The sequence below is a fragment of the Xenopus tropicalis genome, chromosome 7 (genome assembly GCF_000004195.4).
Source record: "Xenopus tropicalis strain Nigerian chromosome 7, UCB_Xtro_10.0, whole genome shotgun sequence".
NCBI lineage: Eukaryota > Metazoa > Chordata > Amphibia > Anura > Pipidae > Xenopus > Xenopus tropicalis.
This window is the reverse complement of record NC_030683.2, coordinates 91,526,218-91,545,889: the sequence shown is the minus strand read 5'-3', so window position 1 is coordinate 91,545,889 and position 19,672 is coordinate 91,526,218. Positions and strand designations below refer to the sequence as shown.

Below are 19,672 nucleotides of genomic sequence, written 5' to 3'. Positions count from 1 at the left end.
TGCTTTGTTTTTTGCTGTGTCAATATGGTTGGGGGATGTAAATAAATATGCACTTTAAAAAACTAGACTGAGTGGGGTGGGTCTGAAGCCACATAATGGGAGCTGTTCTTGGTCACCTTTAGCCCTAAAACAGTGAAAGGTGGAACCAAAGGGTGTTGACTGACTAAGGCACCAATATTACAGAGAGAAGAATCTGGAATCCTGACATATGTGATACCAAAATTCAAAATCAGTCCCTGCATAGATAAAATGTAACCTTACCATACTAAGGAGGCCATTAAGTAAAATGGGTACTTAAGGGGTAGGCCTGAATCTTGTAGTAAAATGCAGGGAGCTACAGCACCTTGTCATCAAGAACCTGGTAGCAGACCAAATGTCATCTGTAGCCCAAGTGTGACTAGGAGGCCTCTAGATGTAGCACAGAGGGTTCTTCAAAAAACAGAGCCTGGCATTGATACACTCTACAGAATGTTCAGGTCTTATGGGGTAGTATGGTACCAGAAAATAGGTTAAAGATTTCATGCTTGCCTTTTAAAGGAGAAAGAAAGGTAAAAATTAAGTAAGCTTTATCAGAAAGGTCTATGTAAATACAGCCATAAGCACTCACAGAAACGCTGCACTGAGTTCTCTGTCAAAAGATTTGTTGTCTCTGTTTTCCTCTGCCAGAGACACACCGATCTCTCCTCTCTCTTCTCTCCTGCTCCCCCCTCCCTCAAGAATGCTAAGAACTCACTCCCCCCCTTAGGAATGTGGATCTGAGCCAATCAGCAGGAAGCTTCCTCATAGTCTTACACATTGAGCATGTACATCAGTCTGGGTCTCGGTGCAGGAGTGAGGCATTATGGGAACTTTCTTTACACAGCTCAGCGTTTTTTCTTCCTGTTTGGCTTCTGATCATCTGAACAGGTGAACTACCGGGAGACTTAAGGGCACTATTGAGAGAACTGAAGGTATGCCTGCATCTTTCCTTAGTCTTTCCTTTTATTATTTTATTACTTTATTATTTTATTATTTTATTAGCCTTTCCTTTTATTATTATATGTATTATATTTAATATTTGTATTTCTTTTTTGTCTATGTAAATTTTGGGGGAACACGGGCCAAAAGAATTTCATTACGGTAATGATGCTTCGTTGTTATTTGTATATGACAATAAAACTTGAAACTTCCTTCTCCAATAAGCAATGCTATTTCAGTTTTATTATAAAATAGATACATTTTCTAACATCAGCCAAACATTGTCATATGAAAAATAATTTCCCTAGCCCTTCTATTAGTTTTGTAATTGTTATATCAGTTAGGGCCTGCTTTATGTCTCATCTAATCCATAACATTTGTGCTGTATTTTCCTAATTACAGCTAATTACAGGGCTGCACTAGTTGTCGGTAGGGTGTGGAACTATATCACTAGTCACTAGTCAGAGCGGAGGATATTCACAGAGTATCCACCAAACCAAATCGGCTACTTCTCTTTAACCTTGACGTTCTATCTTTACAGACTGGAATGAAGAAGTTGTAAATGAAAAATTCTGCATGAATTGCAAAAAGGTATGTCATTACTGAGGAGTCTCTTCAAAATCCCAGAATATTTACATTGTTAACATTAGAGAATTCATGGGGGTTTGGGAGCCGAGTTTCTTTTGTATGCCTATGGCTACCTTGGAATAGATACATGCATATGTCTGCAAAATAATACTTAAATTAAAGCAACAAAGTATTCTCCCTGACTTATATAACTGAATCCTTTGTAAGCAAATTTCTATCACTTTTTTTTTACAATTTGATAAGTGAAAATATAGTGACTGCAATTTTGGCATTTTCCTACCTCAAGGTGACATATTCACAGCTGAATTTTCCACAGTGAAAGGGAAGAAGAGTTAATTCAGGGTGAACAGTCTAATGGCAAATAATTAAAGCCAGTTTCCAAATGTTTTATATCTATATGTTAATTTAATGAACTGATGTACCATGTTAAGCTAATACCTGCCCTTTATAATTTGTTTCATTTTAATACCATGTTACCATCAATGATCTTGTGATTTAGCATGTAGTTCTCTAACAACAGAGAGGAATTATGATATGCAGTAGATTACAAGTGATAGCATTACTAAGGATTATGAAGGATGTAAGCCATAATTGCACTCAGGGCCAAAAGTATAATACGGCAGAAGGTATTAGTTCTGACCCCCCCAGAATTAGAGAAGCCTCAGTGGGGTCAAAGATAAAAGTACAAATAATGCAGTAATACATATTGCAATAGTACATCATGGTAGTCCAAACTGAAGTCCTGTAGCACCGCGCTAGATAGCAAGATAGAGTGCTAGAAGTTATAATCCAAATACAGATGAGGTCCACAGGTTTGACATCAAGATTAGCTGTCATTTTCACTCACTTGTGCCCAAGCCCCCTCTTCTCTAACTGTGGGCCTGATGAACATGGCATGTGATGGTACAATTCTCAGTAGGAGGGTATCATGAACACTCCTGGCAAGTGCATACTCTCTCTGCCAACTAAATATTTTATTGTAAAGTGACCTGGGAAGTCCCTAGCATTAGTGCGTATGCATTATGTTATTGTGCTAAATTTGTTCTAACAATATAGAGGCAGATCATTGGCAGTGATGGGTACAATATACTAATATACTAATTAGGAAATGCATTATGTATCACTACTGTTGCGTTCATAGAGGGGATTGCAATGCACTTTATGTTTGTTAGTGGCCCACTAAAGGTTATAAAGATAATATAGTCATTTATCCCAACCATCTGCATGATTACACACCTACAGATACAAACCTTTGGGAAATGGTGCGGAACTCAACATTCTTTGCTTATATATTTCAGTGTTTTTATACACAATAATTTTGGACTAGACTGAGTGAAATCCTTTATTTTTTGTACTATTATTTAACCTAGTGTGTAAGCCTAATTATCAGCCAATGGAAGCTATTTAGTACCTTCATTGCTTATTAGGTAATTACTGGGTGTTAAAAGCAAATTATAGCAACCAGAAACATGAAGGTCTCTCATTGGTTCATTGGTGGGTATGAATAAATAACTAGTGTCTGTTGGCAATGAAAGGTGTAAGGGGGAAGATGAAAGTGGTAGACTAATCCTAATCAGGATACATAGAACATATGCTGTAATAAGCACTAGTAAAAAAAAAAAACGTAATTTGTTTTTGGAAAGTTGAAGACTAAAGCATATGCTGTGTTTTGCCCACTGTAGTACATTAGGGAGAAAGCCTTACTCCCTGTCAAATGAATGGGTAACACCAGAGCCAGATCAAGAGATACGTACGCACAAGGCTGCCAATGCCAACCTCTGCCAACCCCCTCAACTGCCCTGCACCTATGTGTGAAGGGTGTGCATGAATGTCACTGGTCATTGCTCAGACTTGAGGGAGTTCATTGGGTATCCTCTAAACAAAATTCCTTTCACTTGTCTTCTTTGTGAACCATTCTGAAATAATTGAAAGATTCTTCTTGAATCAACTAAAGGTGCAGTGTATCGTTACAGAGATGTTAGCTGAACAGTAACCTGTATATGTCAGGCTTGCATATCATGCAGCTTAAATTGGATTCAGTGGTAAACAGATTGAGAAAAGACCATTGGTTGATATTTTTACCAAGAGATAATGACTGATAAAAGTGTGATTAGGATTAAATAGAATGGCATTTAGCTGCCCAAACAGTCAAACCTGTTTGTTAACTTGATATATTTCTCAATTTTTTTATATGTGTCAATAAATGTAAAAAAAATATTCCTTTCAGAAAACTTTTCATAAATGGGAAATCAAATCTTGATAATTAGCCTTCAAATGACCCTTTTGGGTCTAATGTGACTGAAAAATGAAATAAATCAAATACCATAAATAATAAAATAAATAAAATATTTTTTTTTTCATTTCAACACAAAAACAAAAGGTTGAAATCATTTTGATTTTAAACAAAGCAATCAGAATGATCTCATAGTCAATGTTCTACTCTTATGAACAATTCTTGTTTTAAATAAACCTTGCAATTTCACTAGAACATGACCAATTGCATTAGCTACAAATTGCCTATAAGACACTTCATTTGTATTCTACTAAGACTGAATTTAATATTTATTCACTAACATTACATAAAGAAACATTTTATCATCGTTTATTATTTTCCACGCCTCATTGCTTCATATGACTAGTTCCTATTAGTTTGTGGATGGTCTAATGCAGGGAATAAAAGTATTCTAAGTATTGTGACAATATTATGCAGTTTTATTTGTTCTCACAGCATTTAAATGTTATTAAAAAAATACCATTAACGAAGATAAATTTGAAAATATGTCAACTTGAAGTCACAGGCTAATTGAATTTATTCAGAGTATGGAAATTCAAACAAAAACTGTTACTAATTAATATTGTAATTACTTTGTCCAAAGCTACCATCATGTGTTACAAGTAACAGTGTATATGTTGTTGAAAATAAGAAAGAATAATAAAAGTCACCATGACCTGTGTAAATATTTTATGACTTCAAAGCTCCTTGACTATATTGTATAATGGTTTATTATAACAAATAATATAGCCATAATTTCTTATTTCAACTGTCCTTGTTGTGTTTAAGGGACAGTAATGGTCTAAAACAGGGACAGAAAGCCTGTGACCATTCTGTTGTAGAAGGACTGCAAAGTTCTACAACAGCTTACACAGTCCTAATTGCCCGTTTGCATCATATAATGGGCCAGATTCAGTTCAGTGAGAAAAAGTTATCTCATTGGGTGAAAATTTACGGACGAGACTTAATTTGGGGAGAAAATTTTTTAAACTTCAATAGAGTGATATACAGTGAGATATGTTTTTCTGAACTGAATTGCATCTCAAATTGAATAGTAGGGTACCCAGGGTGGCAAATAAGAATTTACCCAAAATGCCAATTAAACTTCAAGCTTTGCCTCTCTTACCTTATAACAAGGTTGCAAGAAAACAAAAACATTGGTGTCCAAGTTAGCCAGGAACAGAGAGTACCTAATTTTGTTAAGCCAAATCTCACCCTGGTTTCCAGGCTGGGCCCCTCTTAGATTATAAAATGATTAGAGATAAAGATACATCATGCCCAAAGCAAACGCCCCATCTTTGAATGCCCCCCAAAAGTTACAAGCGGTGGGGGGATTATGGGATAACAAGTGGAGGTTGTGGCAAGGAAGAGCAAAAATGCGCAAAGGTGAACTTGCGTTGCTGTGCTCCCTCAGGGTCCCTGCAGGTCAAACAAAAGTAGTTACACAAAGCTGAACAAGAGGGAACACAGGCAGAAGAGGTACGTGCCCAGCTCACTCCTACTTTTGCACCCTATATATATGTCTAACCCTAATTTTGGCCTTGGCAGGAGTGACCCTGCTGCAGCTGGGAGAGCAAATATGCATTCAACTTAATCTTACCCTCACTGGCTTTCAGGCTGAACCCCCATAACAACATTGTTTCTGAAAAACAAAAGGGGTGCAGGATTAACCATGGCAAAATCATTTACTTTAGTCTCACACTGACTGGACTTCATGCTGCCCCCAGCAACTGCTCCAAGTAACCAGTGAGGTAATGAGCTAGTCTATTATTCAGAAATGCCAACATACAAACACAGATACAGCAGAATTGTTGTTTCATTTAGCTCAGTTATTTGTACCATAATTGGATTTGTCAATCACATCTCCTGAAATAGAGAAGGATCGATGTACTTATACCTTCAGACCAAAATTATCACCTACTACAACCTTAAATCACAAATTAGCTGTTTTCTTTGCATTAAAATAAAGTAAAAAAAAAAAAGCTAAAAAAATAACGGCATAGAAAATACTTTGTCCCAACCTATAGCAATGATAGATAATAGTACATATAACTTATTCTCTTTTTTTTACAGGGCATTAAAAATAACCACAATGATCACTTCACCCAAGATTATTCTGTGGTCCATCATCAGCCGCATTCTGTTCACAGCACATGGGGCTCTTTTGGTATGGGTTGTGGTAGAAATGAAGAATAATCAACTTTACTGGATTCTACTCATTGGTCTTCTTCTTCTGAGCTTGGAGATGGTTGTGACATTGGCTGTAACTGAAAAAGGAGAATGGAAATGGTAAGAAAAGTCACTTAAAGGAAAAGTAACACTAAAATTTTTTAACTAAAAAATCTATTCTACCCTCCCCCAATAATTGCCCTATCCTGAAAACTATTTGTTATTTTGAATGCTTTAGAAGAAAATACCTGTTAAACTCAGCTTCCTGTCATTTGAACAAAGGCTATACAGCATGCCGGGAAAAGTATCGGGAGATGCATCAACTATGCGGTGATCGATTGATCGAGCCTAGCCAAAGTCAGGCTAGGCTCGATCAATCGATCACTGCATAGTTCAAGCATCTCCTGATACTTTCCCCCCGGCATCGCCATATCGCCTTTGTTCAAATGACAGGAAGCCAAGTTTTTTACAGGTATTTTCTACTAAAGCATTCAAAATAACAAATAGTTTTCAGGATAGGGCAATTATTGGGGGAGGGTAGAATAGATTTTTTAGTTAAAATTTTTTAGTGTTACTTTTCCTTTAAAGAACACAACTGATGTTTTGTGTGAGTTTTGTTCTACTTGAGTACAGGTATCGGACCCTTTTCCGGAAACCCGTTATCCAGAAAGCTCAGAATTATGGAAAGTTGTCTCCCATAGACACATTTTAATGAGACACATTTTAATCAAATAATTAAGAATTTTGAAACTGATTTCCTTTTTCTCTGTAGTAATAAAACAGTACCATGTACTGATCCCAACTAAGATATAAATATCCCTTGGTCCCGAGCATTCTGGATAACAGGTCTTATACCTGTAGTAGCAAATTATGGGGGGGTATGGGACCTATTCAGAATGCTCAGGACCTGGGGTTTTCCCGGATAAGGGATCTTTCCGGAAAATCATTTAAACATGAAATGGTTAGAAATAATTTAAACATTAAATAAACCCAATCGGATTGTTTTACCTCCAATAAGGATTACTTATATCTTAGTTGGGATCAAGTACAAAGTACTGTTGGATTATTACAGAGAAAAGTTAAATCATTTTTAATGCATTATTTCATTAAAATCTATTTAATTGGAGATGGCCTTCATGTAATTTGGACCTTTCTGGATAACGGGTTTCTGGATAATGGATCCCATACCTGTGGTATGTGATTTAACCACTGCAACCTATTTCAGCAGTAATACTATAAATTACATGTGTTTATTTAATTTCTAATCATATCTGCTTGAACTACACATTCTGTGCCAAAAGTAAGAATTAATCAAGTAAATGCACAAGGAGGAAACAACACTATAATGGATAAATTGCACTTAATAATAAAATACCTTAATTGCCAGGTAATTATTACTAGAAGCTATTATGTGATTATGCTAATTAGTTTTGATAATGATAGTTGAGATTTTGTTTTGATGCTTCTTTAAATAAGGTCTAGTCACCAAAAAAAAGAGATTAAAGGGGTTATTTATCAATGTTCATATTTTTCTGAGATTTGAAAGTCATAAAAAGTCATAAAAAAAAACTTGAATTTTCTATATTTATTCAGAAAAAAAACGGAATCTTAAAGCTCGCAAGGTCATTTAGAAGTTAATGGGAGCTGGCCTAGGCAAAATTTTAATCATTCAGTCTGTTTTTTTAACATTCATTTTTTTTTATATTTTGAGGTTATTCGAAGGAACAGATTTTGGCAAGGCACCAGGGGCAGAATTATCAAAGTATAAAATTAGAACTCACCACAGAAAAATTCCCCCACTTCCTATTTATTCCTATGGGATTTTTAGAAGTGTATTTATCAATGGGTGAAAGTTAGAATCGAAAAATAGAGAATGGATAAACTTCCTGTGGTGAGCACTAATTTCACATTTTGATAAATATTCCCCTAGGTTTATGGGGTTGGACATTTTTATAATCCATGAAAACCATACCCTTCTAATGACATCAGAAATGACTTTAGAGAAAAATTGCGGAGGGCTACAAATACTACAAAGAGGGTTTAATCCAGAGTTAATCAGCAATACGAGATGCACTGAAACCTAGTGGCAGAGCCTGTCTTTAGATTTAATGAAAACTGCCTATCATATGCATATGAAAACATGAAATTTAAGTTCATTCCATCTAACCATAACAGACTGGTCCCCTGGCAGTTTACATCTTTGGCCATACTTTTCTGTTTCTTTAAGTGGAAAAAGGTAGATGAGAAACATATAACTAAGCAATGATTTACATGTAATGCAATTTAAATTTGTTCAGTATCCTGCCTTTCTTTTAGTTAATTAATTACTTGATTTATCGGACACCATGGGTTGTGTGCTGTTTAGGTTTTCTCCAATGGTGTTTCTGTATTTGACGGCAGCCATACCATCAATATTTCTGCTGGAACTTGACTTTCTGCAATACAGAATCGTAATGAGTAACTCAACACAGACTGAGCATTTGCCTACGGTATGTTCCATTATAAAAACTAAAGACCATTTTAATGCACAAAGACGACAGTTTTAATTTAAAGAATAAGAACAGCGACAAATGATCTCATTATAAGCGGTGAGGTCCATTTAATCAAGTAGCTTTTGTGGCTTTACAGCAGCAGGTTGTTTGCATTTCCTTGCCAAATTATTATTTTAGTGTTTCTGTCTGAATTTGAAACGGATTAATTACTGGATAAAACATGAATTCACAGAGAGCTAATATAGGGTCAGTAGACAATGAGGTTTTAGATCAGGCAGCTGATTGGAGGGACTTTAGTTGAGAAATCCATCCACTGATCCTACCTACACTTGTAACTACTAGGCACAGAACAGTTGCCACTAAACTAAATAACCATTTAGATACATTATGCTTCACTGAAACATGCTGTCAGGAGTGCTCCGGTTAAGACCGTTCCACTTCTTTGCCAAGATGGCAGCACCCACGGCCTCAACATCACGTTGACTCACTGCCACCATCACATTGTGCTTCTGCGCAACAATTCAAAATAAATAGCCGCCGAAGACCCAAGTTCAATGCACGAATATAGGCCTTACTCTATGGGTTCCTGGGTGCATCTAAATTACTATTTTGGGTTAATCTCCTGATTCCTGACTCTGCTTTGATTCTGACTACATTTTTTGCTGCCTGTCTCAATCTTTTGCCTCAATACGACATTCAGCTTACTGCTCCTATCAACGCAGGGGAACCCTGAAGCTACTGCCACCTCTGCACCAGGGTTCCCTTTATGCCCAGTATCAATAGGCACACAATGAACTTGCGCCTAAAGAATTGGGTGCAGGTGCCTCACTTCCACACAGCTGCATCTGATTTGAACAAAATATGTGAGCAGTTGATTTAATTTTGGCAAATCAGACTCAAGGGGCATCAGATGCATTGAAATTGTGTCAGCAATTGCAACGATGCTGGAACTGTAAGAGAAAAAGCTTGTGGGGAAAAAAACATGCCGATTTGGGTAAAAATTTAGCTTTTCTTACTGCACTTGTGGACATAAATAAGCCCTATTAATTTTATATTGTAGAGAACCAAATTCTCGAATAATTTGCAGCTTGTCTTTATTATTTATTTATGTTTGTCATTTGTCTCTCTGCTCTTTCTTTTTCTAGCTTCAAAATTAAAATGCTGTAGTGGTTGTTCGGGTTAGAAACAGTGGGGTCCTAGAAACCATATAGCACTATGGACTAACCAGACTAGTCCAATAAAGGCTGTTAAGGTCCCCATTCACGGGCCGATTCTAGCTGCCGATATCGGTCCCTCAGACTGATTCAGCAGCTAATCGGCCTGTGTATGGGCATTACCGACAGGCCTGCCCGACCAATATCTGGCCTGACATTGCCAAGCGAGCGGATCGGCCCGTGTATGGGGACCTTTACTCAGTTTACTCTAAATCTGGCCGTACAGGTAATGATTTTTACTTTGTTAATGACCAATTTCAGTGCGATCCAACAAAACTGTCAAATTATCATAAGGTTAGTACGCACAGAAGGATCGTACTTGCCGTTAAAAAATTTGTCAATTGTCCAATTGTTTGTAGGACCAAGGAGGTAGTTTTTTCCAGCTTTAACTAGACAATATCACTTGAAATGGTAATTTCCATTGATGGACAAATCATACTTTTAAACAATTGCTGGCCCTACGATAATGAATAGATCTTTTAAACATCTCAATGTGTATGGCCAACTTATACACTCTGTTAGGGTTCACCTACTTTTGTTTATCTTTAGGCAGAGAGTTTGATAGCTGATTGTTTGCATGGATTAGTCATTCTTGGCCTGATTGCATTTATACTACTTCATGATATACTACGTCACTTTGCTTGTACAAATTCTCCATAGATACTAATAACTACCCAAGGACCCAAGTAGTTCTGTATCAGTTTTACTTCAGCTGAGTCAAATGAAACTAAAGATAAAGAAAGAGAATACCGTATATACTCGTATATAAGCCGATCCGAATATAAGCCAAGGTACCTTATTTTCCCTAAGAAAATTGGAAAAACTTATTGACTTGAGGGAAATGCAGCCGCTACTGCTAAGTTTCAATAATTAAAATAAATACCAATAAAATTACATTAAGTGAGGCATCAGTGGGGTATATGGTTTTAAATATTTATTTCAAAGAAAAACAGTAAACTAGCTCTGTAAGTGGAGAAAAGGGTCAACAAAAACAACAGGCACTGGAGGGTCTGGTTGTGGGTGGCCTAATTCGCACACAAAGGACAGAGGGTGCAAGTCTGGAGGGACCCATGGCACCCGACTCGAGTATAAGCCGAGGGTGTTGAAAAACTAGGCTTATACTCCAGTATATACAGTAAGTCTGTTTAATGGTCTCCTTTATTTTTGCTAATATTTTGTAGAGACAGTCAGCCAATTAAAGAGTTGACCATTTCTGGGTGATGTTTAACTCCAAGGTTAATGCAGATAAAACAAATTGAACAACAGATTTATTATTAGTAGGAATAACACATTCCCACCAGTTGCAGCCAAAAGTTATTTTTTTCAACAGGAAAAAATAATACTCCAGAGGCCATTTAGGACTGCAAGTGCAGTGGGAGAAATGCAGTGACTAAATTTTTTCCTGATGCCTCAAAATAGGTGATTCTGAGTAAGATTAAACATTTCTTCCTGGGACAATATCTACATTCTTAATATATTAAAACAAAGACTGTTCAGTATTTTCTCTCCCCAAGTAATTCAAAATACAAACAATTATCTACTCTCTTGTTTACTTTGATGACACAGTATTTGAAAATGAATTATGAATTATTTCAATTGTTTGGTGGATTAAATTTGTATCAAATAAATGTATAATTTAGAAGACGAATCTCCTTCTCTAAAGCATATTTAAACAGTATCATGTTTGTATTGATTATATTCTGTATTCACTACTATACATTAAAATTTTTCTCAGTGCTTGGCAAGGAGATAGAAAAGGTAGGCTACGTACCAATCAGAGTTGGCCACACAGTGAAAAGATGGGTTTGGGCAGGTGGGTAATGCCTTAGAAAGGTCAACTGACATGGCTTTTCAACATATGTGTGGGGTAATGAGTCAACACTAAGGGGCTGATTTACTAATCCACGAATCCGAATGAGAAAAATTCGGATTGGAAAACGAACATTTTGCAACTTTTTCGTATTTTTTGCGATTTTTTAATCGCCGTTACGACTTTTTCGTAACCGTTACAACTTGCGCGAATTGTCGCGACTTTTTCATAGCCATTACAAATTTTGTTAATTGTCGCAACGTTTTCATAGCCATGACTTTTGTGAATTGTCGCGACTTTTTCATAGCCATTATGACTTTCGTGAATTGTCGCAACTTTTTCATAGCCATTCAGACTTTCACGAATTGTCGCGACTTTTTCGTATTGAGCGCTCGAAAAATTTGTGTCAATTTGCGAAAAAGTCGCAAAATACCGATCATTACGAAAAAAAACGCATTCAGACGCTTTTCGGACGTTCGTGGATTAGTAAATGTGCCCCTAAATCTTAAATCCTAAATTTAAACCTTAAATCTCGGTTCTACTAAGATATGATTATTAGGCCCACATTCCAAGTCATATTAAAATCAAGCAATTGCTAGTGCTTTTTTTATTGGACACAAAAGAACAGATGTTCCTACCAAAACAAATTTATTTCATTGTGTGGCTAACTGCTATAAAATAAACTGTGGTACCCATGACATACTAGTTAAAAACAGTCTTGCCAATCTAAAACATTAGCAGAAAAACTAAATTTTGTTCACTTTTATAGTTTTTCTGATTGCATTCAAATCAATAAATTCTGGTTTTGGCCAATTAACAAATCCCACACTAAAGAAACAAATCCTACACAAAAGATTTATCTGAAAACCAAACCATACCCATACCCATTTTCAGCTGACCAGTGCCAAAATGTTAGGCACCCCCAAGTGACTTAGATCGCTTACTTTTTACCCCGGGCTGGTGCCCCTGCACGGAGAGAACAGCACCAGCCCGGGGTAGCAGCGAGCGCTTCCTCCTTCCTTTTCGCTTGCGCGCGCATGCGCAGTAGAGTGAAAAGCCGAACTTAAACAAGAAAGTCGGCTTTTCACTCTACTGCGCATGCGACAGCCGACGGATTTTGCCGGCAGAAGAAAAATGAAGGAGGAAGCGCTTCCTGCAGGTACCCCAGGCTGGTGCTTTTTTCTCCTAACAGGGGCACCAGCCCAGGGTACAAGATAAGCAATCTAAGTTACTTGGGGGTGCCTAACATTTTGGCACCCCCAAGTGACTTAGCCTTTCCTTCCCCTTTAAAGTCCTAACACTAAGGATTTGGTTAAGTCTGAATCCTGCAAAAAATCTGAGATTCAGTTAAATCCTGAGCTGAATTCTGGACCCAAATTCAGCAACAATGAAAACAGCAGGTGATTTGTGCAGACTATTTTGTTCTTTGGTATGATTAAATAAACAATCTGTATAAAATGCTAACAGTGCTTTGGTTTTCTAGGATGCGGCATACTTCATCATCTATAATCCTTGGCTATTAACTCTGGAACAGGTCATGATATTGGTTATAGTTATGGGACGCTGGATCATGCCAAAGGGGGAGATGGACAGGATCCAACTTACAGAGCTGCTGCTTATCTACATTGGTTTAGGAGCAGACATACTGGATATTTTAAATTTAATCAAGGACCCGCAGGTAGAAACCTGCAGAATGGTAAATATTGTAGGGTTGTCTATCTTTAGCTGGGCACTCTTGCAGTTCACTTTAGTGCTCACTCAGACCCAGTCCTCAGATTCAACAGATAATGATGAAATGTCTTCTAGTGTGAAAGGTACCTGTGGCTCATCTTGCTGTACAAATGAGGTATGGAGTTTGTTAATAGCAGTGGGTATGCAGGATGGGCCCTTCCTCATCTTTCGCCTTTATGTGATGATTAAAGAGCAAGTCCTTAATGAAATGATGATTTTTTTCATTTGCAAAAACATTTTTACAGTGATAATAGAAATATACAGGATTTTTGTAATACAGTGTTCTAAAAAGTCTGGTAAAAATGAATAAATATATAACATATGTCCCAAAATGTTATACAAAGGCTGATGCCACACTGAGTGTATGGCTTATATGCTCGAAAATACCGCCATACGCTCCTACCTGTGCCTGCACCCGACTGAATGAAATATGCTTGGGTGCAGGAAATATACGCCAAACGCTCAGCGTGGCATTAGCCTTACATCTGCAATTGTCAGTGGCAAAGCTTAAATTGTTGTTTATACTGATAATGACCAGAAATATTCAAAATTGTTGGGCATCCTTGGTTTGTTCAGCAGGGTTGGTCACCTTTTAATTAACTATTGGAATGATGTAGAAAGTTATATTCTGAGGCTATTTGGTTTTTTTTATGTTTTATTAGTATCATGGTTTTTGAGTTCCTTTAGCTTTCCAGTTCAGAATTTCAGCAGCTATCTGGTTGCTAGGATCCCAATTATCCTAGAAACCAGACATTGATTTAAATGAAAGGCTGCAATATAAATAGGAGAGGGCCCGAATAGAAAGATGAGTAATAAAAAGCAATATTATCACTAAAATCGTAGCCTTAGACACCATTTCTTTTTTGATGTTGAGGTCAGTGACCCCAATTTGAAGTTAAAGGCAAATAATTCTAAAATTATAAAGAAAAAGTTAAAAAAAAAAAAAAGCCCTATAGAAAATTTTTAAAGGAAAAGTAACGCTAAAAATTTTTAACTAAAAAATCTATTCTACCCTCCCCCAATAATTGCCCTATCCTTAAAACTATTTGTTATTTATAATGCTTTAGAAGAAAATACCTGTAAAAAACTTGGCTTCCAGTCATTTCAACAAAGGCGATATGGCGACACAGGGAAAGTTTCAGGGGAAGCGTTCACTATGCGGCGATCGACTGATCGAGTCTAGCCTTCCTTCTGTATAGGAAGGAGTCAGGCTAGACTTGATCAATCTATCACCGCATAGTTAAACTTCACCCGATACTTTCTCCTGCATGGTCATATCAGCTTTGTTGAAATGACCGGAAGCCAAGATTTTTACAGGTATTTTCTTCTAAAGCATTATAAATAACAAATAGTTTTCAGGATAGGGCAATTATTGGGGGAGGGTAGAATAGATTTTTTAGTTAAAAATTTTTAGCGTTACTTTTCCTTTAATACTTGGGCATTCTATCATATACTAAAGGTTAACTTAAAGGAGAAAGAAAGGTAAAAAATAAGTAAGCTTTATCAGAAAGGTCTATGTAAATACAGCCATAAGCACTTACAGGAACACTGCACTGACTTCTCTGTCAAAAGATTTCTTGTGCCTGTAATTAATGTGCCACAGACAAGCAGCTCTCTGCTCTCTCCCGCTCCCCCCTCCTTCAAGAATGCTAAGAACTCACCCCCCCTTAGGAATGTGGATCAGAGCCAATCAGCAGGAAGCTGACTCATAGTCTAACTAATTGAGCATGTACACTTGGTCTGGGTGTCTGTGCAGGAGTGAGGCATTATGGGAACTTTCTTTACACAGCTCAGCATTTTTTCTTCCTGTTTGGCTTCTGATCATCTGAACAGGTGAAATATGGGGAGACTTAAGGGCACTATTAAGAGAACTGAAGGTATGCCTGCAGCTTGAGATTAACTCTTTATTAGCCTTTCCTTCTCCTTTAAAGGTGAACCATCCTTTTAATGAGGGATAGAAATAAGATACTTTCCCTTTGGTATTGTCTCAAATATCTGTCAACATCTCATTTGACAGTATTGGTTTTCAGCACAGGAAATAAATGAAATATACAAATTATCTCTAGGTCAGGATTCAGACATGTGGTGAGCTGGCTGTGCATTATATTCCCCATAGAACAAAATGGCATATGACTGCTCAAAGCAGAAAGACATTCTGAGAAACTGATAAAGGTATCAAACTTGATAAATGCATCAGTTCAGCAAAACTTTCCTGACTTTTACTTAAATTGATACTGACCCATTAATCATAGTAGTTTAACTTAAGCATTTACTAGAAAAATCCAATAAAACAACTGCATGTTGATTGTATTAATTTGTGAAAAACAATACATGTAACATAAAATGACATTGGCACAATTTTAAAGGAGAACTAAAGCGTAACTAAAGAAATAGGCTAGAAATACATTATGTTTTGGGTTTCTGTACCAACCAGAGGCAACCACAGCCCTTTAGCAGGGAAGATCTAAGCCCCAGAGATGCCCCAGTAGCTCCCCATCTTCTTTTCTGCTGATTCACTGCTCATGCTCTGTGCTGCTGTCACTTACTGAGCTTAGGGATCCACTCACATTATACTGTTTATATAGAAAATAAATATAACAGTATAAGGCTGTTTAGAACTTCATTCAGATTCACATAACATGGCAGCTCTGAAACCAGTGCAATTAACATCAGAATTGAATAATAAACCCTGTAGCACCAGTTTATATGACAGACCAGCCTCATTTTCTGCTTGATAATTTGCAATGAAACCTAAGCTCAGCTTCTCAACAGCCGCTCAGAGCCCACTGAGTATGTGCACCGTCCGGGACAGTTCTAAGAGAAGGAGCTCCTGTGACAACAGTAAAAACCTATATCATTATTACTATAGAAATGCTGAAACTTTTGGCTAGTGCGGTCAGTTTAGTAAATAATATAAGGCATTTCTAGCCATATTCATTTTTAGGGTTTAAGAGATAGAAGAGATAAAAGTATGAGGCTTTAAAAATATAATATTGTCTAATGGCAGCATCCTTGTCAATGAGCATACTAAAGATGATGGATTCTGAACTATATTGATATTGTCTGGCGATTAGCAATCTTGTCCACTTTTAGACTGTGGAAATTAGCATTTTGGTTGACTGTGGGAAACATACGCATGTGTTTAGGCCCAACTTTGATTTTTTTTGCATTTTGCCTATTATTCTAATTAAAAAAGCAGCAAAACAGTGACACTAAACACACTTACAGTTTATGCTTGAATTTGCCTTCATTGCTTTTCCAGTGTATATGTGGGAAGAGGAAAGGTCATGTAATAAAATCTTCCACAGTTAACACCCTTATATAATAAACTCACCTTACCCCTTTAATTTCAGATAAACCCGAAATGCCAATGTGAAAAATCAAGGAACCATGAATAACAACTTATTGTAAGCGTGAAGACACACAGGCTGATTAGTTGCTATGACTTTTTTAAAAGTTGCAGCTACTAATTGGCATGCCCCAAACAACGAGTGATTAGTCGCGGTGACTCGTATATTAATCTATGGCAGCTAAATCACCGCCAGTAGTTGCCGCTACCAAGTAGGTTATTATTAAGCGTGGAAATTAGCTTTACTACAAATAGTAAGTTTAGAATCAGTTATGAATTCGTGTAATTGAAATTAAGGTGGTAGGATAAGAATACCTTTTGATGATTACCTGTTTCATTAAAGGAACAGTAACACCAAAAAATGAAAGTGTTTTAATGTAATGAAAATATAATGTACTTTAACCCTGCACTGGTAAAACTGGTGTGTTTGCTTCAGTAATACTACTCTAGTTTAGGTAAACAAGCTGCAGTGTAATAATATATAAACATGTCTTAACTGCAATATGATATCATGATTATATAAATGTTGATCTCTATATGATGTGATATCTGTGATTATGTAATTCTGACACATATGGGCTCATTTATCAGTTTTCAAGTTTGTGAATTCAAGAGTGTTTTTATCATTCAAATAAACTCACATTTTAAAGAAACTGAAATGCTTTCTTATTTATTAATGTGGAAAACCCGTTCAAATAAAAATGCTCAAAAAACTCAAATACCTCAAATTTTCTAGTTTACAAACTAAAAAAAACTCAAAACTCCAAAATATGGCTTGACTTCTACATAAACTTGCAAGCTTTTAGATGGTGAAGTTTTACATTCAAGTTTTCTGGATTTTTGCACAAATATCAGACATTCAAGTTTTTGAACCATAATTAGAATTTTGCGAGTTTTAGCACAAAAAAACACGAATCGTGAAAAATTTCAAATGTTGACAAATCACCCCCATAATGATATCAAAAGAGATATTATACTATCTGTGGTATACTTAGTGCCATATCCATGGTCACTTGTTTGGCAAATGATGCCTGGGTGATAATGTGTAATATTATAGATTATATATATGATTAAAATGGAAATGAAATGCTGATAGGTAGAAGAGGACAACAATGATGTTTTGAGGGTGCCAATGAATATGTAACATGTACAGTGGTGCTTGAAAGTTTGGGAACTCTTTAAAAGGGTTCAGTCCTGACCTTAATCCAACTGAAATGTTGTGGAGAGACATAAAGCAAGCAGTTCATGTGAAAAAACTCACATGGGGGCACATTTACTAATATTTTTCTGGCCTTGAAAGTCGTATAAAGTCGACATGGTACATATTTAAATTAAACTCAATCATTGCTGTATTTATAAAATGTCACGATAATGCTTGAATCGTTTGTATGAAAATTTTGAGTGTACATTCGAAAATATAAAATATAAAAAGTTGGGGAGCAACACAAGCATGAAAAATGTTTTTAGGGGGTGCCCAATAAGGACTTTGGTTATTTGATAGCCCAGTGTGTACCAGCAGACTACATTAGGCACTGTTTGGCAGTACACATGGTCTTTACATTTTCAAAATGTGTCTCCAAGTCAGAGATTTAAAAATGGGCATCTACATTGATGTCATTGGGAGCAACATCTAAGGGGTTGATGAGCAACGTGTTGCTCTCAAGTCACTGGTTGGGGATCACTGTTATACAGCAGATGATGCAGGATATATGATTTTCATGATGCAATGATGTTATTTGTTATAATTCACTTTCACTATAACAGGTCACATACAGTATACAGATTCTGTCCCTCATTATTTTGCAATGTGTAGACATACTATAAACATACTCCTTTTGGTCACATAAAGTTTTGTATGCCATTTATATGTAAAAGCAAGTCCAAGAGAGAAAAGAATCCCCCCATCCGAATAATGTGGAGCAGAACTCTCAGCTGAATTAGAGAAACGCACATTATAGCCAAATGATGTCACTGCACTTACTTCAGATTAATGTGGAAGAACTCAACAACTCAACTGTGTCCTAAATAGAATTTTCAACGTTCTACAATTATTCATTTGCTTTTAGATCACATTGACAGGAAATTGATTGTGTGCCCAGAACCACAATGGTTTTGTAGCCAGTGACTCACAATATATAAAGAAGCAGTTTAAATGCTTTTCCAATTTGATCATAATACATAAATACACAATATACAGAATATTTCTTTGTAGTCTTATATAGGATTAAAGCTCATGAAAGGATTATTTTTATATCTTTTATTTTGAACTTCTGTACCAGACCAAAGGTGTCAATGTCAGAATTCTATAACATTATAAAATAGTTTATATTTTGCTGTAGGTCACTGGTGTATTAAACTTTCATACATTCCAATTATAAGAGATAATACACTAAAGCTGTGGATAACCTATAAAATGTATCCTTATAAATGGCACTCAGTAATGTTATCAGTAGAAAAATATTAAAAGATGCAATGAAGTTTGATGAACTTCATTGAAGCCCTTAGCTTGTGCTATTTTGCCGGTTTATGGACATAAAACAAGTATTCCCTGTTACTATACAGGTATGAAAGCTAGCAAAAAACATCTTGACTGAGATGGTTCAAGAGACCATTGACCATTATAGCCACCCAGGTGGTCCTTGGGCATCTACATTTTCATTTACCTGCTTGTATTCTCCCAGAGCTCCCATTCACTTCTAAAAGTCTTTTGAGTCTAATTTACATGAACATGGTCTAAATGAGTGTAATTTGCAGTTTGAACTGTCTCATGGCTAAAATATGTATGATTTAAATACAGAAATATAACTACTGAATTTTTTTTAAAAAATAACCTCTTTGAGCTTTGTAAGCAGCAATGTATACATATAGGCTATATCCCTGGTGACAGTGATGTCACAGAATATGTTTATCTGGCTTTCCATAGTAGCCCAAAATGTTTAGTCACTGACTGTGTGGGTATTGCAGCACTATGGTATCTACAGCATTTATCTGATCTGTGATTTACATGTAAGAGCAGTGGACACACACTTCTGTTGACTGCTCAGTAAGGCTGGTTGATAATGGATCCTGTACAGAGAAAGATGCCTATGC

The 19,672-nt window shown here is 36.4% G+C and overlaps 1 protein-coding gene across 1 annotated transcript; it reads left to right on the top strand.

Annotated features, from left to right (window-relative positions):
• Positions 1–1,429: 1,429 nt before the first annotated feature.
• LOC101733991 (transmembrane protein 26) lies at positions 1,430–13,607 on the top strand. The gene is made up of 4 exons (XM_018095452.2): positions 1,430–1,548; positions 5,891–6,106; positions 8,352–8,475; positions 12,986–13,607. The coding sequence occupies exons 2-4, from the start codon at positions 5,910–5,912 to the stop codon at positions 13,541–13,543; spliced, it is 879 nt and encodes a 292-aa protein (XP_017950941.1). The 5' UTR covers positions 1,430–1,548; positions 5,891–5,909; the 3' UTR covers positions 13,544–13,607.
• Positions 13,608–19,672: the final 6,065 nt, after the last annotated feature.

Bases quoted from the DNA above. Each gene is read 5' to 3' on its own strand.
- LOC101733991 (XM_018095452.2), top strand. From the start codon at position 5,910: ATGATCACTTCACCCAAGATTATTCTGTGGTCCATCATCAGCCGCATT. The intron at 6,107-8,351 runs GTAAGAAAAGTC...TGTGCTGTTTAG, and splicing joins GAAAAAGGAGAATGGAAATG to GTTTTCTCCAATGGTGTTTC. The intron at 8,476-12,985 runs GTATGTTCCATT...TTGGTTTTCTAG, and splicing joins AGACTGAGCATTTGCCTACG to GATGCGGCATACTTCATCAT.